At 47.0% G+C, this 21,958-nt stretch overlaps 5 protein-coding genes across 5 annotated transcripts; 1 reads left to right on the top strand and 4 right to left on the bottom strand.

Annotated features, from left to right (window-relative positions):
• Positions 1 to 567: 567 nt before the first annotated feature.
• Positions 568 to 1,683, bottom strand: N7471_013017 (uncharacterized protein; the record flags this gene model as incomplete). The annotated part of the gene is made up of 1 exon (XM_057285736.1): positions 568 to 1,683. One exon carries the CDS (start codon positions 1,681 to 1,683, stop codon positions 568 to 570), a length of 1,116 nt encoding a protein of 371 aa, XP_057129729.1.
• Positions 1,684 to 3,645: 1,962 nt separating this feature from the next.
• Positions 3,646 to 4,052, bottom strand: N7471_013016 (uncharacterized protein; the record flags this gene model as incomplete). The annotated part of the gene is made up of 2 exons (XM_057285735.1): positions 3,646 to 3,856; positions 3,970 to 4,052. The coding sequence occupies 2 exons, from the start codon at positions 4,050 to 4,052 to the stop codon at positions 3,646 to 3,648; spliced, it is 294 nt and encodes a 97-aa protein (XP_057129728.1).
• A 6,855-nt stretch (positions 4,053 to 10,907) lies between these two features.
• On the bottom strand, positions 10,908 to 11,132 carry N7471_013015 (uncharacterized protein; the record flags this gene model as incomplete). The annotated part of the gene is made up of 1 exon (XM_057285734.1): positions 10,908 to 11,132. The coding sequence occupies one exon, from the start codon at positions 11,130 to 11,132 to the stop codon at positions 10,908 to 10,910; it is 225 nt and encodes a 74-aa protein (XP_057129727.1).
• A 1,080-nt stretch (positions 11,133 to 12,212) lies between these two features.
• Positions 12,213 to 12,819, bottom strand: N7471_013014 (uncharacterized protein; the record flags this gene model as incomplete). Its single annotated transcript, XM_057285733.1, has 2 exons — positions 12,213 to 12,456; positions 12,518 to 12,819. The coding sequence occupies 2 exons, from the start codon at positions 12,817 to 12,819 to the stop codon at positions 12,213 to 12,215; spliced, it is 546 nt and encodes a 181-aa protein (XP_057129726.1).
• Positions 12,820 to 17,696: 4,877 nt separating this feature from the next.
• On the top strand, positions 17,697 to 19,847 carry N7471_013013 (DUF3405 domain-containing protein; the record flags this gene model as incomplete). Its single annotated transcript, XM_057285732.1, has 5 exons — positions 17,697 to 17,851; positions 17,953 to 18,197; positions 18,257 to 18,842; positions 18,899 to 19,727; positions 19,782 to 19,847. The coding sequence occupies 5 exons, from the start codon at positions 17,697 to 17,699 to the stop codon at positions 19,845 to 19,847; spliced, it is 1,881 nt and encodes a 626-aa protein (XP_057129725.1).
• Positions 19,848 to 21,958: the final 2,111 nt, after the last annotated feature.

Raw genomic sequence — 21,958 nt, 5'->3', positions numbered from 1 at the left:
CCCACGCGCTGACAGCCTACTTTGCCTGGCCAGTAGGATCAATTTGCGCGCGCAAAAGAAAGACAGATTGCCTTTGAGTAGCCATATCAAAGCTTGTCCACGATGGCTTGATGTGTTCGTTGCTGTGTCTGGGTACCGTATACCGTACACCGGAAGTAGAAATCTGTCAAAACAGGCTAAAACTGTATGGACTAGTATGCGTTTAGGACGAATGAGATCAAGCGGAACCAATTCAGGATAAATAGAATGATTGATTAATTAGAAAACATGCGGTCGAGGGCAGGTTGAAATACCCTCGGAACGTGACCATACTCGGTGGTTATTATACCGAGATTGCCAATTGAAACAATTTACCATACAAAACACAAGGAAATGTGGGCTCCTGGGTAACCAATCGCTTGTTAGTGGTAAGATACCACTCCATGCTCTGACAAAATCTAAACTTGCGCTAAACTACGAAAAGGGTTTTTCCTCGTCCCCGTTGACTCTTAAATGAAGGGATTTCTAGAATTTATTTCTAGTGATAGTGTTTATCTCTCCTCCTCACTTTGGAAGATTCACAACACTTTAAATCAGCCAATCTAAGAAACTTGGAGTAAAATAGCTGATGACCGCATCGGCGCCTGCGCGGACAATGACCTCTGTTGTTTCAAAGGCCATGGTTTTCAAATCAAAGACACCAGCACGAGCAGCGGCGTGGAGCATGGCAAACTCGCCAGATACTTGCATGGCAACAACCGGAACATGGGCTATGCTCTTGGCATCGCTGATGATATCTGCATAACCCGGCTTGACAATGATCATATCGGCGCCCTCGTGCATATCGCGGAGGATGACTTTCTGAGCGAGTTTGCGGGCGGGAGGTGGCAGTAGATAGCGCTTGTGCTCGTCTGTGACAAGCTTGGAAGAGACAGCCTCACGGAAAGGCCCGTAGAGACAACTGGCGTATTTTGCGGAATATGACATGATGGCGACTTTACCTTCGAGTCGGACTTCGAGAAGTTTCAGCTTGATTGCACGGATACGACCGTCGCTCATATCAGATGGAGCCACACAGTTTGCGCCAGCTCGAGCGAAAGACAGCGCCATATCAGAGACACGTGTGACAGTTGCCTCATTGTTGACTGTGCCGTCTTTGAACAGGACGGAGCTGTGTCCATGATCTGTGTATTCGCAGAGACTTACGTCGGCAATGATATAAAGATTGGGAAAGCTCTGGCGAATAAGTGGAATTGCGGGCCTTATGGGGCCTTCGGGGCTATCTGCCATGGAGCCAATGTTGTCCTTAGGGTGGCTGCCAAGCAATGTGCCGAATAGAATAACTGAATGAAGGCCTTTTGCAACCAGAGTAGATAGAAAGGGTAGGAGCTTGTTCAGTCCCCGTATGTACTGGTCAGGGAGACCTGGAATACGCTCTTCCAAGTCTGGATCGGTTGACAAGAAGACTGGGTAGATAAACATGGACTTCGGACATTGTTTAGAGCATGCCACCTTCCGAGGTGTAAAATGAGGTGTACTCACCTTGTGCAGTTGCCGTTCGGCTTGCCACATAGCGGAGACGGTGTGGTTGTAGCCGCTCTTGAGCTGGCTAAAGATTCGCGCTGTGCCATCCGGAGTCCACTGAATATTGCTGATAGCGGGAGAGGCAGACTGAGCTACCAGCGAAGATTCTGGCACGGACATGATGTGGCTTGGTTGCCGTTCGCAACTCGTGAAAGGAGAAGCCGCCAATTTATATCGTCGGGAAAAGTACTCTGCACCAGGACAGCACCGGTCTCACTCTATGTTGGGCCAAGATATTCGATAAAATCGAAATCCCGGTGAACTAGATCCACTCTCCACAGAGTCAATTTGTTAGACACATGGAACGGAGCTTGTAATTCTCAGGTATGCGAAGTCCAGTTTTACAGATGCACCGCGGACATTTCTACTGTATTACAAGCGTGGTGTTTTCTTCATTTTCGGCTCAAATGTACCAGGTAACCTTGTACTCGGGGCCTAATTGTGATTCTGCAGATGAAACAGGGCTGGCTGAATACGTGCGTGGCTGCTCGACAACTCACCCCAACTCCAGCGTTACTTCTCACTTTCAAGCGCAAACAGACTAGTTCAATGCGTGTAAACCCACAAAAACGGACTATTCATATCTAATATTCTTTTCGATGCCCAAACACCGTGATGTATAAAACGACCGGCCACTTGTGGATTTTATGGATAGGAGACTTCGCTGATCAACAAGTCAGACCAGGCCTTTGTTCTGATGCACGTCTATTCTAGTGAGTGCATTTACGATAGAAGGAATACTTTTAGCACCGAATCATTCCCTGCCGAGTAATCGCTGATTGCCATGCGGCAGTCAATCTTCAAAGTATGTTCGACTCCTCATCTGGTGGGGCGCACTGGCTTCGGTCAATACTGCTGAGGGCGCTGAAGGGATAGAACAAACTTCAATACGAGGGGTTATGGAGCCACAATCCCAGTCAGGAGTGTCCGTGTGAAAGTTACCATTGTTCCTGGGAAGATGTCGTTGCTCTATGCAGAAAGTTGCCAACCACGCAAGCAGTACGACCGGTGTTGTATAAACTAGATAGCTCAAATTTCCATTCTGTTACTAGCCACTATCTGCAACGTGAGTCTTCACAAGAACAGGGCGTATACAACCCTGCACCATCCAAAATAATCTCCCCTATCCCCGCCATGAACAGTGGAATAGCAATCCCACGTACCCAATCTCTCCACAATGAGCCAATCTTCAAATGACTGGTCGAGGAAATTTGATTCAAGGTTTAGTAGTTATTGTAGCAAAAATACATGAGATACGAGAAGGGTACGAGAAGAAGGCTTCACGCAAGTGAAATGCAACTTCAATTCAACACGCGATCGATCTACGCGGGACATGCGTTGTCCGTCGACACAGCGTGCTTCGACTGCATATACTGCAGCACTGCACATTGTTACATGTCTCATGTGGCAATACAAATATACTCTCAGTTTGCGAACAATTCGCTCAAATGGATGTGACTCGCTTGGGGGTCTATAGTCTATAGATGCAGCGGTGAAGTGTGCGTTATCGTATGTCATTTGATGTCATTATCAGCTCTAAGTTCGCGCGTCCACAATACGTTCTTCATCCACGCATTTCGCTTACTCTGTCATTGACTGAGAGGCAAAGGACCGCTTATGGTGGAGTCTAAAAATAGATCGCTGGGTCCAGCCCGCCGCCGATCGTGCCGTCAAGAAGTCTATACTTCGAAAAAGACGGCAACATCGCGCGACATTTATTCTCACGAGTACGATTATACTCGTCGTAACCGGTATGTAACGGTCAAATGTGTATGTAAGGGCCGGTTAATTGGACTATGCAAGGCGCCCACATAATCCGTAGATAGCCGCTCTTGGATTTGGAAAATGTGAAAGATAGAGACTACGAATTGTCGGTGAAGACAAATACTTAGAAAAACTACTGTAATAGAGGGCGCTCATAGTTCAACACCCAATATCCTCCTTGAGTCATTTAGTATATCCACACCACCATGATTAAACATCTGAAGTTGAAGCCATTCAGAACACCACCGTGTCGACCACTTCGGAAAACGACTGCTCCAGGTTTTCACGCCGGAACCGTCGAGGAACAAACACCAAACCCTACCGGCCATTTCGGGAGACCTCTGGCAGTTCGCCAATCTGGAGGAACGCAAGGTGCGCCGCGAGGAGTCGTGGGGCGTTGAAGGCTGGGCTGAGATAATGTACAAGACCGCTCCTCTCATCCAGACCATGCAAAGCCGGATTCTTATCCCCATGCCGTGGAGCCCCGTTGCTTGAATTGAACAGGAAACTCAAGCGTCCCCGTTTCAGTCTAATATTAGACAGATTAGTGAAGCGCGAAACTGGTTTTGGGGTCTTGGGGTTCCGGGGTTCCGGGGTTCCAATAAATCTTAGTCTATGCTCACTGCTTCGAGGGATACCTACCGCCTGAGCAAATGGTGTGCAAATGTTGCGTTCGCAAGGAAGAGCCGGATACCGGATGACGGAACTCGAAATGAAGATGCCATTATTGACTCCCCAGATAATTGTTTCGTGGTTCGCTGCATGGAAACCAAATTACAGGATTTAAATTCGTTCCCTAGAGCGCTTGACTAGACCTCGCCAAAACCCGTCCATGGACACCCCCAGGGCGTCCAAAGTCCACCCATGGGCGGACTTGGATCGGACCCACTTTGGACTGGGAGATAGGTGTCGCCCATGGACTGCCCAAAGTGTCCAAGAGTGTCCAAAGCCGCCCAAAAATGCATAAATCTCCAGCATAACCCGATGGTTCAGCAAAATAAGAAACGGTTACTTACACTAGTCATAGTCAATACAATCCTTTTGACGTAGTAGTTGCTCTTGAATCATCTAAATTTGCTAAAATTCTCATGTATTTTGATTTACCTTAAAACGGAACAATGATTTTCTCTCTTATCTGCGACGAATTGGTGTCTCTACGGTTTCTTGTAACTTGACACTATTATAGTGAGAGAAATACATATTTTGTAAGGGCACCTCATGTTTATTTACCCCTAGTTTCTAGTAACATTTATTTAGTGATTACTGGTTTTAGTCAAATACCCAAGGAAAACAGATTACAAATCTAGTTCATTACTCGAACTATTTATATCTACCACGACTATCAACGCGGGGTTGATAATGACATTTATTTTTGGAGTGTAAAGTCTGGAGAGCATGGAATAGCGGTACTCGGGATGCCGTTTCATGAGACGTTTTAGCCACTGGTCGCTGATCTGGGGGGGTTTGTAGCCGAATCGGTATTCGAGAATTGAATTGGCTGCAATAGCAATTTGACGACGATTTATCGATGCACCCACGGAGTCAAAGTAATCGATATATTCACATAGAGCCTTCTCCTGTCCAGGACTTAGTTTCCGACCGTTGGGTTGACGCTGAAAAAGCGATTTTCCACCTAACCACCGGCGTCGTAGTCGTCCAATTGGAACCGCGAATTCTCGTGCAGTCTTCGAGATATTAGGTTTAGATTGCTCAGAGAGAGAGTCGATGGCTTTAAGAATCAGATCCTCTATATCTCTGTTGTTTTTAGGCATGGTGGGTGGGGTGGTTAACAATTCAAGAGAAAGTGGTAGGATTTAAAACAATTGTTCATTTAGATGATCTTGTTCATGTGGGTGAAGGACCTCGCATAGCGAGGGTCCGCCATCCATACCGTACATCCCATCCAAACCGTAGATTTTTTCTAAATCCCACCTTTTCACTTTGATCCTAAACCACCCCACCAACCATGCCTAAAAATAATAAAGATATAGAGAATCAGCTTCTTAAAGCTCTCGAATCTCTCACTGAGCAATCTAAACCTAATATCGCGAAGACTGCGCGAGAATTCGCGGTTCCTGTAAACCGACTACGCCACCGATGGAAAGGGGGAAAATCGCTTTTTCAACGACAACCTAATGGCAGGAAGCTCAATCCTGCACAAGAGAAGGCTTTATGTGAATATATTGATTACTTTGACGTGGTCGGAGCGTCGATAAACCGTCGCCAAATCGCTATTGCCGCCAATTCAATTCTTGAAGAATCCCACCATGACGAATCTATTCCACCACCAAAAATTGGCGACCACTGGCTACAACGTTTTATGAAACGGCATCCCGAGTACTATGTACGACGCCGGCGAGCTCTTGACGTCGAGAGAGCTTCTGCACTTGATAAAACTGTGGTGGAAAGGTGGTTTCAAGACTATCAACGTGTGGTGACTGAGCATGGTATATGCCAACAAGATATCTACAATTTTGACGAAACTGGCTTTCAAATTGGCGTCGGACGCGATCAATTCATCATTACTAGGCACCCAAAAAAGAAGCTATTCAATGGATCTGTCACTAATCGTGAATCTGTCACGGTTTTAGAGGCTGTTTCGGCCGATGGTTTTACCTGCCCACCGCTTATAATTTTAAGTGCTAAGCAGGCATTACTACGTTGGTTTGACGCGATTGAAGGTGACGAGCATATATCTGTAACTGATACTGGGTATATCAACGATACTCTAGCATATCAGTGGATTCAGCTCTTCCACAAATGGACAATTGGTCGTACAATTGGTAGAAAGAGGCTTGTTTTATGCGACCGTTTTGGATCACATTTGACGCGTCAATTCGTTGAATTTTGTGAGAAGAATAATATCATTTTATTCTTCTTACTCTCCCATACTAGCCATATACTACAGCCTCTTGATGTCGGGGTATTTAGCGTGTATAAACACTGGCATAGTGAGGCTGTTGAAGCGGCTACTATGACTGGATGCCGCAAATTCTCGAAGGATGAATTCCTATACTCAATTGGCGAAATCAGACGAAATGCCTTCCAGCCGCATACAATTAAGCTTGGATTTAAATTAACAGGCCTCTGGCCTATTAATTCCAAGCTTATTACTGATGAATTGGAGTCGTACGATCCATATCATGACAATTTACCCCGGCAGGATACTCCGTCAACTGGCTCTCAAAACACCGAATTCAGCACTCCAAAAACAGCTGAGAGAATTCGAAGAATCAGCCATCGTCTTAATCAATACGATCCTACTACTCAGCGTTTCAAAGATGCGCTAGCAAAGCTTGCAAAGGGTGCTGAAGCGCAGGCTATGTTGGCTCTCCAGCTACAGCGGGAATTCGATTCTACCCAGGCTATTATGGGGGCACGCCATGCTAGATATGACAATTCGCGCCGTCATATACAGATCACCGGTATCATCAATTCCACCCAGGTCAAAAACATGAAGTATAAAGAATATAAATTGAGCGAAAAGGCCCATCAAGAAAAAACGAGGCGGAAGTGGAAGAAGGTGTTGATCGAAATCAGGAAGCATGGAAGAGCCAAGAAAAGGCTCGCGCTAAGGCCGTGAGACGTTGACCACTCAACTTCACCGCCCGGCCGTGTACCACATCAACACCCTCGTCAACGATTAATGTTCATCAACGTTCATTAACGACCATCAACGATCATCAACATTCACCAATGTTCATCAACGATCATCGACGTTCATCAACGTTAATCAACGCTCATCAACACATCCGCGACGCACCCAAACACTCAAGTCTCTATTCGCTCTGCGCTCTGATCGCAGATGGATTTTATTGCGGCGGATGAACTAGCATACCGCAAACTATCAAGACAGGAGGGTGGGGAATACGGCGCTCGATAGCGAAGAAGATTCAGTCGTGAATTTACGATTCTGGTGATTGATAGGCATCTATCTAGCGCTCACTCTATCTCTCCAAAGATGATACTTCGGAATACGAAGAAGATGAAGATGTTGTACAGGTCTTTGCTTCTTCGAATGCCCTTGAGCTACTCGAATACTAGTCCCCAGCACCACGGAGAGGTGCCTGCACATCGCTGGGGAGCGATGGCAAGTCCTTGGCGAGCCAAGTCTTGCCATGACTGAGCACATTTTTACAGTCACAGGGCTCATTGGCTGTGAGGGAGCGCAAGTCTTACATCGCTGGGCTCGTGGCAGCGACAGCCGTAGTCACGGAAGCTCTGAAGTCCTTGGTTTCGCAGCACCCCCCTGCGAGGATTATTGTTGACGCAGAGCCTATCCTGCGAGACACAGTTGTTGACGCAGAGCCTATCCTGCGAGACACAGTTGTTGACGCAGAGCCTATCCTGCAAGACACAGTTGTTGACGCAGAGCCTATCCTGCGAGACACAGTTGTTGACGCAGAGCCTATCCTGCAAGACACAGTTGTTGACGCAGAGCCTATCCTGCGAGACACAGTTGTTGACGCAGAGCCTATCCTGCGAGACACAGTTGATAACGCAGAGCCTATCCTGCAAGACACAGTTGTTGACGCAGAGCCTATCCTGCAAGACACAGTTGTTGACGCAGAGCCTATCCTGCAAGACACAGTTGTTGACGCAGAGCCTATCCTGCGAGACACAGTTGTTGACGCAGAGCCTATCCTGCGAGGGTTGTTGTTGACGCAGACCTATCCTGCGAAGCACCTTCTTACACTCGCGGGGCTCGTGGCAGCGAGGGAGCACAGTCTTACATCGCTGGGCTCGTGGCAGCAACAGCCGTGGTCATGGAAGCTCTCAAGCCCGTAGGCACGAGAGGGCACCATGACACATCGGAGTGTGAGGACGGAAGTCCTGATTTTTTTGGGCTGGGAATCCGGCTCCTTTTATATTTTTTCGGCTACGTCTCGACCAAGGAACCAGTTGCGCAGATGGTAGCGAGAATTACTGTCTCGTTATTGGCGTTGAAGACATTTGAACAATGTTGAAATGGTGTTTGGAGACTTTGTGGCCTACAGACTCAAGTTTCGACCTGGATTCATTGCTTTCAAAAACCTGCGTTGAGTATGGTGAACCACTTCATCAACTGTTGAAAAGACAGTGATACGGCAAGAATATGATTCTCACATATCATTGAATTTGTAATTAAATCGCTCAACGCGGTGGCAGACTACTCTGCCCGTTTTGACCATCGTCACTAGCCACGGTCACCGTCTCTTTCATGAGGGTTGAAGTGCTTCAACAGATGCCGAATAATGGGTTGGACACTTTGTGGCAGACAGTCACGTTTGATTGTACCGGTTGTTGGCCTCAAGGAGTGCCTCCCATTGATCCCACTAGAATTTTGTCTATCTCCTAGCCCCGCACTGCTCGAACGGTACTTATTTTCTGTTGCTCGCGGCCAACTGATGTTGCCTCTACTAATACTTATCCTACCTGTCGGTACAGATACTATGAACATACTCCCAAATTCAGGGTATTGGTTGTATTCTTTAACGGAGAATCAAAAAGTCTAGACCTTGTTGGAAAGCCCAGAATAGGAACCCGAGCCCAGTTTCCAGGACAACTAAGTGAGTCATTTCAGCTACCATGGCTCATGAGATGGTTCCTCGTCGATCGTCGCCCACCTCGCGATATGCAACGCTACTATCACACTCTGATGAGAATCTGGACACAAGAAACACCAGTAGCACCAATCAAACACCGCCTACGAATGTGGACGGACGCTGGTACGGTCCTGTGATGAAAATTTCAGCGATGACCCACGGGACAGTAGATCATGGAGGTTCTAATTGCGGCCCGGAGAAGAATTTGGAAGGATTCAAACAGGTCCAGCAAGCCTAGACTTGGAGGGGCGTCAGCGTACGGATGGAACAGGTCTTTGTTGCTTGGGAGGTCGGTTGGGGCAGACGAGGTATTTGGAATGACACACAGCTTTTGGCAACAGAGATCCGATCCGTGGTTTAGTTGCCCTCGCAAGAGAGTGATTGGTAATCCGTCGAGTGGGAAGCTGCTGCTTTCTCTATCTGGTCTGTAGAACGTTCTAGAAGCTATGTCTTCTGTCCTGCATAAACCTTCCTCGTATAAAGTATACTCTCTTTGAGCGCGACACATCCTCCCCATCTGCCAAATTCGATCGCCAGTCGGCCATCTCCAGCAGATAGCTTTTTGAAATCAACGCCAATTATGTAAGGGCAGATGGTAGATCTAAACAAAGTCTCCGGTTTGTGCACTAGAGACCGAGAAACCGATTGGTCCCGGCCGGCCCACAAAGTTTATTTCAAGCACCCAGCGCATCTTAACCATTAATCTGGCGACCGAGATAATTTACGAATAAGGTTGTTTCCTTCTACAATATACTATATTTCGCCAGCGTGAGACCTTGGAGAAAGTACCTCGATTTTCCCTCTGAATTTTCGGACTCTGGGACAGATTTATTCACGCCAATCCAACAAACAATTGGAGCAGAAGCCTATAGATAGCTTTCGATTAAGTTCAACCTTGAGTCCTTATGAAAGCCGCATTCTCTCACCGAGCGAGCGTTTCCATGGTTCATCAAATCGATTTGATCCGGGATTCGGCTACTAATCGACGGGCCCGCTCATGATCCCACGGTCTGCGCGAAGTTTATTTCCTCGTGACTCAGGCGTGGGTCGGAAACAAATCACGCTTCACTCTGAAGACTACTCTGCTTTCGACCATCGATCCAATCAAATCCAAGCGGGCGTGTTATCTTGAGCCAACAAGCATCCAGATCTTTTCTCCATTTTCCAGAGCCCCCTTGCTACCATCTCCTGTATCCCTATGGGAACACAGATAGTATCGTTAATCCTTATACGCTGTCCGCAGTATTTTGCAGGCCGCATCGCACTTTGACAAAATCCTCCTGGTTTTGCATGACAAGGATGTTATGTGTAGGCGGACCTGTTCCAAGGGCACCGCCATCATGCTCGAATCCTTACCTTTGACTTTGGAACTTCCTCTTTATTTTTTTACTTTTAAAGATGGCGATTGCTCCTTTTCATACGGATACATGGAATGATATAAAACCTTGGTTATATCTCTCATACTGAGGGTTCATTGCTGATCACAGCCTTTATTATAGTAACATGCACCAGGACTAGTTCATCAAGATAGTTGGCCACTGTTCCTTCGACACCGCAATGTAGCGCTCCAGCCGATGAAATACTGCTAAATTGTACGCTCTGTTCGCCGGTATCTCAGCTTCCTGGCGGTACAGACACAATGCACGTAGTCCCACTTTCAGGATGACGACCGTGTGCTTTAAGGCCGGTACCGAAGCGATGCTGGCGTCACGCGGTCTGTGCTGGACTTTAACAGATCATTCTGATTTCTTCTCTGGGCTCCAAACCCAAATCTCCATGATCCGCTGTCCCTTGAGCCGCCGCTGGGATTCCACTGGTCGATCCGTATTCAAGCGCAGTATTTCTGACCACTCAACGGATCATTTCACATCTACATATTGCTAGATGCACGTCAACAGCACTTTGTATTTTGTCATCAAGAGATTTTAACCAGTAAGTAGAGTTCATCTGAATACAGCTTGCAGGAACCATTCCACTTCCAAATTGTACATTGCTTCAATCTGGTGAAGAACTTTCTGGGAGTGTTTCGGCAGCAACAGAAATCGGTCTTTCAGACCTTCGAGGCGCAGTCTTGGCAAAGAAGCTTGGTGCTCTTGACTGCGTTCGACGGCGTTCTGAATTTGGGAGTCTATCTTCCAAGAACTTCAATAGACGGCGAAGCTTCTCCTCGCTCGAAAGTCCACCGATACAGAGAGAGAATTCAATGGCGACGCGGGTCATGCGGAGGAGAGATTCACGATCCTGTGAAAGACGGTGGACAGCAGCGTGTCGGATGCCGGAAACCAATCTTTGCCATTTTTGGATGGTAGTAGCGGCTTGACGGCAAGAGCTACACCGTATCTTGTCCCGATGTTCCACCAAGAATCTGAAAAGCCTGTTTAGCTCCAGTTCCTCCGGGCATGCCTACCCAACCATGAGAGACTCCTCCAAGAGCCACTTGTGAACGAATTGAAATATCGAATTCGAGATGTCGCTGTATGGCTTGGAGAAAAGGATTTTGTGCGCGGAAAGGGATATTTGTCATTGGAACTCCGAGAAGTGGGTATAGAACTTGTAAGACTGTTGTTCGAACCCGTCGATTAGTCGGCGCGCTCCTAAATTTGTAGCTTGAACTTACTGAAGATGGTATCGATCTTCCCCCGGCAACATTCAATCAATCGTTTTACCAATCTGAGAGCAGTGTGTTAGTAACAACCTCCAAATTGGGAAGACTGGTCGTGAGCTCTTGCCGCTTACTCACAGGCTGAGATAACCAAGAAGACACAGGCTGAGTTAACCAAGAAGATCTGATCGAAGTGCCTCCGGCCATATACCGACTAACTGTGAGAGAAACAGTTGTAGTCTCGGGCTGGCCTTGTTTGTTGGTCGCTATATCATTCTGATTCCACTGCATAGAGGCACTTGGATGCGATCGCACTTCACACGATTGGCCGCGGCGCGGAAAATTCTTGGCTGTCAAAGCTTGGTCTCGCGGCAGCTTTGGCACCTGTACATGGAATCTTCCTTGTCGCTGGCGCCAACTTTGGCACCTTGGTCTCTTGGATGGGAGAGCAACTGGAATATTAATCGGACTGGAGTTTGACAACTAAGTTTTCGTGTGTCTGTGTTATAAATTACAATTTAAATCCCGCACGGCAGCTTGTGGAACAAGTCAGACGACAAGATCAGTCTTTAGGCAATGAGTGACCAAAATGAAAGACCATATTGCAAAACATGCTGTTCAAAGATGCTCACTGTTGCAATCATGAAGAAAAGAGATATATTTCATTCCATCAAAGATCCTCGGCTTGCCTATTTTGTTTAGCTGACATCGTCTTGGAAAGAGACTCGCTTTCTCTTGCGTCGCTCAGACAGGGATGGCTGCTGAGCGATAACCATTTGTTTAAGATCCTCCACCTCGCTCTTCAGAATTTCGATATCCCTAGCCAATCCTTTCTTGATTAGTCGTTTAGTAACCTTGCTTTCCGATTTTCTGTATCGTTCCATCTGCTCCTCTCTCTTGGATAAACTTTTGAAAGGTCCTGGCTTCACTTGCCCTGTAGATCTAGACATGGTTGATTAGAAGTGGACAAAGGAAATACATAGTGTTCAAGATATTTACTGACCGGTTGTTCGCAAGATTTGTAGGCTGGTACAGTCTGCATGGTGACGAATCGACCAGTTCCGTTTCTCGATCGGGTTTGCGTAGAGGCTTGCTGCCATGACGGCTTCCAAATTGATCATCCTTGCCAGGCAGTGCGCCTTCACACTCCGTGTGAGTTGACCCCGAGGATTCAGATTGACATTCAATCGCATCTTCATGGTGAGCGCTTTTTTCTGCTCTAGCTTCATCTTCAAGAGTTTTGGCGAGCATGGCAGAGTATTTGCCTGGCCAAAGGGTAGGGGCCTTGGTCACGCGGGTTGGCATTCCGAATGGATATCGATTGAAAGAAATTTGAAATAATGGTTATATGTATGCTGTCAGAGAGTAAACTGGCAATAATTTGTAAAGGGGAAGGAGTAATATTTGAGTCGGGGGTCAAGGACAATGTGCAATTTATTGGCGGAAGGGTTAAAGATCCATGGAACCATATTTTTCGTGCTATGTATTCTTTCGCAAAAGGTTTTAAAAAAAATACTCACCGCAGAAATCAGAGATTTCTACGAAGGAGAGGGTGCTTCTTGGCGAAGAGGGCAAACCACGGGTACAATCGAGGTGTGACTTAGTTGACCAATTCTTTTAAACACTTTTTCAACTTTGTTTAAACATCTGAACGCCCATCAACGAGCTGGTGACAGTCACGAATATGTACGCAAGTGGTCTTTATGAAGAGACGAAGCTCAAGTGGCATGAAAGGCGCCAGATTATCAGCCCAGAAAAATTAGGACTTGTCCTCACACTATGATGCATCCTAATGTGCCTCTCTTGTCTGCAGATTTCAATCTGCAGGCTTGGGATTCTCCGTGGCCACGGCTGTCGCTACAATGAGCCTAGCGATGTAAGATTTGCGCTCCTCGCAGGACAAGCTCTGCGTTATCAACTGTGTCTCGCAGGATGGGTCTGCGTCAACAATAATCCTCGCAGGGGGGGTGCTGCGAAACCAAGGACTTCAGAGCTTCCGTGACCACGGCTGTCGCTGCCACGAGCCCAGCGATGTAAGACTTGCGCTACCTCACAGCCAATGAGCCCTGTGGTTGTAAAAGGTGCTCCCTCGCTGCCCTGAGCCCCGCGAGTGTAAAAATGTGCTTCGCAGGACGAGCTCTGCGTCAACAAATGTGCTTCGTAGGGGATTGCTGCGTTAACAAGGCCTCTAGCGATGTGCAGGCACCTCTTCGCGGTGCTAGGGACCAGTATTCGAGTATTCAAGAGTACTCGAAGAAGCAAAGATCTGCGCAACATCTTGATGATGTATTTCGTATTTCGAAGGATCATCATTGGAGAAATAAAATGAGCCCTAGATAGAAGTAAACCAATATCAGAATCGTAAATTCAAGATTCAATTTTCGTTATCGCCCGCCGTGTTCCCAACCCTCCTGTCTTCATGGTTTGCGGTCGGCTAGTCTTCCCGCCGCAATAGGATGCATCTGCCATCAGGGCGTAGAGCGAACGAAATGGTGAGTATTTTGGTGCGTCGCAGATGTGTTGACGAGCGTTGATGAGCGTTGATGGTCATTAATGAACGGTGATGGTCGTTGATGAACGTTGACGAATGTTGATGAACATTGGTGAACGTTGATGAGCGTTGATGAGCGTTGGATGAACGTCGATGAACGTTGATAAACGTTGACGAAGGTGTTTGTTGATTGATAAGTGATGCTTCAGTGATCATGTTATTGAGGGGACTTGATTGTGTGTTATTGTTGCATGTTGTCTAAGATACAAGTAGGCTGGTGAACAGGTATATATGTATGCACGTGATCCCAGCCTCATTATCTCAGCAACCGGGATATTTCAACAGTGTTGATGTGTGTTGTGGTGGTATATGGCCGGGCGGTGAAGGTGAGTGGTGGTCAACGTCTCACGGCCTTAGCGCGAGCCCTTTCTTGCCATCTCATCCACATGACAGAGATATCAGTTTCATTGTTTCAATTCGCGTCATTTCTTGTCCCCAGCTGATCATTCAGTTAAGTCCGCATACAGCCTCCAATTTGGTTGAGCTGGTCGAATGCAAACACTGGATTCCCCTCGGTTCAGCTACAATCAGGCAATACGCTCAAGATCAGACCTACCAGGTGTAGAAGCATTTGAAGAGGAGCCGCTCGAAATACCATTTGTTGTCTCAACTAAACATCGTGATGCGATAGACTGTTCCTTGCGTAGTCAAATTTATCGCTTCAGGCGGCTTGCAAGTCACTCAATCTACTCCACTGTAGAATGCCTACATCCTAGAACGGTCGCGATAGTCAAAGTGGATTCGCAACAAATACAACCAATTTAGGCTTCTTTGGCTTAAGAATATCCGATCGGCTCCTTCTACAAATGAGAGAGTGAGTAATCCCCGCCAGCAACTACGATTTATATTGCGAGCCCATCTCCCATGTAGCAACCACACTGCACTCAAATTGGCGATCACTGCTTTTTGGGCGTAGTACCCGAGTCCATGCGATCAAGCATACTCTGCTGCCCAGAGAACATGGTTGCAGCCCGATCGGTGTCTAGCAAGCGCCATCTTGACCAGATCTGGTAAAGACGACTCCACCAACATTTACGACGGACTCTTGTGGTGTGATCTACTTGGCTTGGAGCCGCATACATGCCCCTATTCCATTCCCCCCGAACGCAATCACATGAACGCTGATTAGAGGTAGAAGCTTCAGCATAGGTTGTCGTAGATAGTCAAAGAGGTCGCACAGCAGGATGGCTCTGGGTGGTTTTGTTAGGGACATCAATGCCACCTTCAGTGAATCTATCCAAACAGTGATATGCCACATGTCGTCCAGAGCGCGGTGTGTCTAACAAATAGTTAATAATACAGGACATTCGACGTAGGGGACGTAGAGAATCCGGCCATTCCTAGTAAGAGCTGCTTGCGCGGGATACGTTAGAAAACAACGTCAATGGACAAAGAACACAAGTGGTCAGCTTGACTAACCTGCAGCTGCAGTGACTTCCAGGATGAATGGTCTTTGCACGTGTTGCTCCGGCTTGGGTAGAAAAGCGTGCCTGGGCATCAAGTATACCAAAATCTGTCCAAAGACACCACAACATTTCTGGCAGAGCCCTTGATGCAGCGACGTGCATGTTCAATTGGTTCGTTTCCGCTCGTTCGTCTCCACCCGCTCGAATACGTCGAATGGCTCAGCAACGCGGAGTAGGATCAGGGAGAACAGTAAAGGTCGGTGATTCGTAGCTCGTGGCTCTTGAGTCGGCTCGGCTGTGACTCGGGACTAGATGGTCTCCTTTTCTCGATTCGTAGCTGATATGGTAATGTTAATCTGTGGGCTCGAAATGACGGGACTTTTGCCTCACCTTTTCCTTGCACACAGACTTGGACTAACAATCTGGCCGTCTGCGAAGGTAAGACTCACCTGCTATGAAGCAAGACAAAACCACCAGCATTCCTCGGGTCTTTTGGAGTTCCAGGACTGAAAGGACGCGAGATGCGAACCGAGGACAGTGAGGATCACCCCTTGGACCCCAGAAATTCAATCCACAAGGAGGCTATTCTTTCACGGTGTTCGAATGCCGAGACACACGGTGGTATAAGCCCATTGTGGCTTGGGCTTTGTATCGGGTAGACACATCAGCACATGGCCTGATGCACAGAGTCGACTGAGAGAAGGGCCAAGGTCGGCGATCTGAACTTTAGACTCATCATCGATGCCACCAGTAGTCCCGTGGAAGTGATAGACAGCATGCGATCGCATCGGTACAGGGGACCCGAGCAGACAAGACACTTGCTTGCTTCGCATTCGACTCGAGTGACGGGAATATGAGGGGCGTCCTGTTGTACGATCCGAGTCGGCAAGGATTGAACCAGTTGGAGGTGTTATAGCCTACCCATTCATGGAGTCCGCAGAGTGTACGCTTGAGACGAAACGATCAATTAGCACATTGACCATATCAGCATACCAACTAGATCACTTACAGTTCTCTTCAGCAATGCAGTCACCACTCATGCGTGTTGTATTCAGGTTCGTCGCAATCTCCGGCTGCCGCTGCGGGGGGTCGCGCTGGGTGCACCGGGCAACTTCTGAGCCCCAAAGGCGCGTGAAGAACCCACCTGTGACAAAAAATTGTACAGTCGTAATGGGGTAAGACCTCGCGATGGGGACGGCGAGAGGTTCATATTCACTGTCTGAACTGTGTCCAATCATCTGGCACCACCATCGTGAGAAGAAACGCGGTGGCAGAAATGGAACGTGGCCAAAAATGGAATGTGGCCCAAAAATGGAACGGTGGCCAGAAATGGATCGTGGCCAAGATTGGAACGGTGGCCAGAAATGGATCGTGGCCAAAATTGGAACGCGGTGGCAGAATTGCTACACAGTGAGGGTTGAAGGATTGGCGATGTATCTGCCTCTCAGGAATAACAGGCTCTGCGGGATTTCCTACAGTAGTAAAAATGATTTCTAGACTATAAACAATTCAAATAGGATTCGCGATACAGCCTGAAAAGGTACCTGAAGGTACTTCGTTATCGTACAGCACAGAAATGCCATGAAGGCGAGATCACCGTAGTGCGGGCGGGCAAAATCGGGTCGGTGAGGGCCCATGCGGCCGTTATTTCTCGCTGGAAAGATTATCACATTAGATACGTAACAAGGATCAGTAAGATCTCTCTGTGGGTATAACCGCCGAAAGATCGCTGTCAGTATCGAATTTGTCGCCGCATGCAAGATACGAGTCGTAAACGAGCACCTTTTCCAGGACTGGAGGAATTGTGAAGCAGAAGTGAAGATCCACTTCATTACGTACTGTAATTTGTCTTTACAACCTTGCAAGGATCTTTAAATCTAAGACAAAGACACAATATTGGCAAACAAATTGGCGAAATTATTAGGCTCTTTTCATTGCATGCCAAGTCACAGAGTCCAGTTGCATTCTCAAAGGATTGGTCTCATTTTTGGCTAGTAACCTACTCTGACAGAGCGAGGCACGCGGAAATCTATACTGCAGCCCATATGGTGCCCCATATGTTGGCCCCCGGTTTATGATGCAGTTCTAGTGCCAGAATAATTTGTCCTAGACGTCCATAATACATATTATTCTCTTTTTCCTTTTCCTTCTATCGCTCTACTGCACCAATACGTCACTACCATGAAGACAAACACCTGTCTGAACCACTTATAAACTACATAAAAATGTGCTCGATTGACTGCCTCGTGCTGGGATGCCGACATTTACTGCGGACTCCCCTAAAGCGCACTCTCGCTGCAATTGCCCTCGGCCTTGCATTTACAATTTTCATGCTCGTGCCTCGATCAGGAGAGCAAGCCACAGTAGTCCATGCTTCAAGGTAAATCCTTTCACTACATGGGCTAATATGCCTTGAGACATCCAAACATCGCTTGATACAGCCATTCTCGTCCGGTCGCTAACATGCTCATCTCCTCACAGTAAAAGAAATGCATTTTTTCTAGGCTCTGGCGATGCGGGTGATGGGAACGGCCTCGGTCCGCTAGTTTTGGAAACTTCGCACGAGTCACAATCCATACCTTACGATCCATATCCTGAATATAACAGCGCTGCATGGAAAAACACGTGGAGAGGAACCTACCAGCAGTGTGTTGGCACAAATGGTTCAGTCCTGGACCGTACGAACGCGGAAACAACAATGAAGGGATTCCGTTGGAACCAGTCAGGTTTGAAATTGAGAGCCTACATGCTGGCGTATTTTGGTTCGGCCCTGATAGCATTCTAGAATTCCCAGCACCGATATTTGGATCGTACGAGGCGTGGAATCTCGATCGGAGTATCTGCGTCGACCGATATTCTCGATATGCGGCGTATGGCTACGCAGAGGAAGGGAAAAAAGCGCAGTGGGAGGATGTGAACTGGGCTACTTTGCAACAAGACTGCTTGCAGCGCAATGCGGACCGATATCAACATTCGAATATTCGTGAAAAGACGTGGACTTTGCACAGGGAGCAGGATAAAGGAACGGATGAACATCGTTTGAGCGGAGAAAAGACGGAGACAGATCGAAACAATACTGCTATTTTCAACCCACGGACGGCGGTAGTGCTGCGCACATGGCTCGACATGGAATATACAGAAGATGATCTTTATTATATCCGGTCGATTATAATGGAGCTGTCGCTCTTATCAGGTGCAGAATATGAGGTGATCCTCTTGGTTGATGCGAAAAACGCCGAATTGCCTTATCCAACGGACAAGGCGGGCTTGGACAGTCTCAAAAAGTCTCTTCCGCTGGAGCTCCAAGATCTGGCAGTGTTCTTCAACTCGAAGATGCTAGAAGACTGGTACCCAAAGATCAATGTTCACCAGTAAGATTACTTTCTATTCATGTTCACTCTCATACACAGACCTAAATCTTTCCCAGAGCCATACTTCAATACTTTCAGCCATTGCAGATTTTCTCTCGATTGAATCCACAATACGACCTTTTCTGGCAGTTTGAGATGGATTCACGTTACACGGGACATTTCTATAACTTTCTCCAGCAAGCAACTGCTTTTGCAAAACAACAGCCTCGCAAGAATCTGTGGGAGCGCAACTCTTACTTCTACATCCCCGCTGTACACGGGAGCTGGGAAAACTTTACCGATCAGGTAGACCAGAGCATGACGGGTCTTCATAGTATCTGGGGGCCACAGCCAGCAAAGGGTATCGAGCTTGGGAATGAAGCACCAGAGCCACCGCGCCCAGACCTGGATGATAATTCTTGGAGCTGGGGCGTCGGCGAGGAAGCCGACGTGATCACCTGGCTGCCTCAATTTGACCCTCAACACACCTACTGGCCCTTTGCTGACCGGATATTTAATTTTCGCCAGAAAGGACGTACTCCACGCCGGGCATCCGTTGTCGCAATGTCCCGTGTCTCAGCCCGATTGCTCCGGCTTATGCATAAGGACCAGACTGAGAAAGGTCTTGGACTAGCATCTGAAATGTCTCCCACCTCCTGGGCTCTTTATTATGGGTTGAAAGCAGTCCAGATTCCTCAGCCCATTTACCATGCCCACGAAACAGATCCTGTTAAGCTCAACCTCCGAGCTAATGCAGGCAAGCCCGGTAAAATCGGTGCTGGGAGGAATAGTATCTGGAACTGGAACCAGCACAATGATATTGTGATGAAAATGTCCTACATGTTCGGGTCGGAATTTCCCGAAAGGATTTATCGAGCCTGGCTGGGTTACGATAATGCAGAGAAAGTGAGTGGTTTTGCTTCCTTGACTTCCTCGTTGATATTCGCTAACTATATAAAGGAGGGACATCGTCGCCTTTGCCTGCCTCCGATGTTCTTACATCCGGTGAAGAATACAAAAAGATAGTTGGTTCTCATGACATATGGCATTCCGAAAATTTGTACAACACATTCTATCCAAACTATACCTATATAACTATCAAGAGAAGAATGGCCCTTGAGGTACGTTCTATTGAGGGAGTCACTCATAAACGATGTGAGTATATATCAGAAATGCCCTGTATAGCTTATGGAAATACACTGGATTTACAGGCCAACTGGGGCAACGAAATCAATAAGGGGTAATACAAAGATGAGATGAAAAGAGTGTTGATTCTGGTCCTCTAAAGCTGCTTGGGGTCGAGGGGGTTGAAATACCCTCGAGAATACCTGTGATTCGGAGGTTACATATCCGAGGTATAGGAATCCGGTTTCCTCCGAGCGACATGACATAGCGTAGTCCAGGTGGTAGTGCAACTGAACTGGCTATTTGGAACAAGTTTCGACGGTAGCAGATAAGCTCGACCCCTTGCTTCGGTACTCCGTGTTTTAGCTGCGATGTTTGGAAGGCATTTCCAGACAAGGAGAAACGTCCATAAAGCTGAGCAGTGATGCTAACCTGACATTGTCGCATAAAACAATCAAGTAGCAGCAAATAGCCAATAGATATTCCGAAGTCCAACAGCTCATTGTGATCAACATTAACGTGTTGTGGGGCCTTGGGCGGCTCATTTTTGATTGGAGAGACATCATCAGGCTGCAAGTCTCCATCTCCAGAAACAGAGTCCTCTAGTGGACATGTTGCAGTATTTGATGTGAAGGCCACCTGAGAGCTATGTCAATCAACTTTATCAGTAAGGGTCACTACCAATGGCATAGGTGGCCTTGTTCGGTACTGTAGAAACCAGACCAGGTGTGTTACTTACCAAAAAAATGTCATTGGATCGAAATCCGAGGGTTGGAGAGACATTTCAAGGATACAGCAATGCTTTGTTGCGGAATTAAATTGCCTAACTTCGAAATGCCTTCGGATTTAAATGTAAGGTGCATGTCTAGAATCTCTAGATGTAACGTCGTCGAGACCCGCGAGGTCACGTGGGTTCATTTGGAATGGGCGCCTCTGGTTAGCTAGGCATCGCCAAAAAACGCCGGTTTGAGGCTTATTAACGTTTTTGGGTTCAGAAGCCGCCTACTGTGTCTTTTTGATTATGTGTGGGTCTACTCAATATATAAAAAGTTAGTATAATTCGTTGATAAAGTAGAGTAGTCATTTGAAATGATTTTGCATCGGTGTCACGCCTTATCTTGGGCGATAGAATGGGAAACACATCCCTTGTGTATACATATGTATCTTATATGTATGTTGTATGATAACGCTCGGGCTGTTGAGGAACAGCTACATACAAAACATAGGAATGATTTCATGTTGTTAAACTATAAGACTTGCCTAATATTGGCATGGGATTCTATGTTTATCTCATTTAGCGAGAAGAAATGTGGCCTTCCTCGATGCAGAGATCATTATATCATGAGGTTTAGCGCTAATTGAAACTCATTCCTGAGATACCGGGCAGCACAGTCTCATCAGTCTGATGAACAATCTCAGTATTTAGACGAGTAACCAGTGGTTTTAGGTCAATAGCTGGTTTACTCCTATAGCCGCAAGCACTGCTACCTCTGCCAAGCTAAAAACCAGGCGACCCCATCCCATTTCCCATGTCCTGAGAAAGTGACCATACGACAAAGGTGCCACTGGTCGCGATTGAAAAATTTATCCAAGCAAATAGAAGTAGCAAGTAGCCTCTTTCTGCGCCAGAAATAGCGATTGAAACCACCATATTTCCTCGCTGGCGAAAAAGCTACATAAGGTAGGACGGTCCGTCAGCATGGTTTCAAGTATAATTCTCGCAAGTCAAAGCTCACAAAAATAGAAATTATCCTCGAGTCAATAAAGTTTCATCGGGATTTTTTTAATATGAGTTACTGCTCTACATGGAATATTTATAGTAGATATTTAGAAACCATGGAACTGCGAGCGTCTCTCATGTAGATAAATGCCGCATGCGGAAATTGGGATTCTTTTCCCTTGCGGCGTAGAAGTGAGGTAAGAGGGAGAGACTGAGCATAAGATCTTAGCCATGTTTGTAGCTCTGCTAACGGTGATTATTAACGAGCAGGCGACATGGTCTAGTTTCTATA

Source organism: Penicillium samsonianum, assembly GCF_028829775.1.
Source record: "Penicillium samsonianum strain IBT 33392 chromosome Unknown utg000008l_segment0_segment0, whole genome shotgun sequence".
In the NCBI taxonomy this organism is placed as follows: domain Eukaryota; kingdom Fungi; phylum Ascomycota; class Eurotiomycetes; order Eurotiales; family Aspergillaceae; genus Penicillium; species Penicillium samsonianum.
Note: the sequence above shows the minus strand (reverse complement) of the source record. Positions and strands in the feature narration are given on the sequence as shown.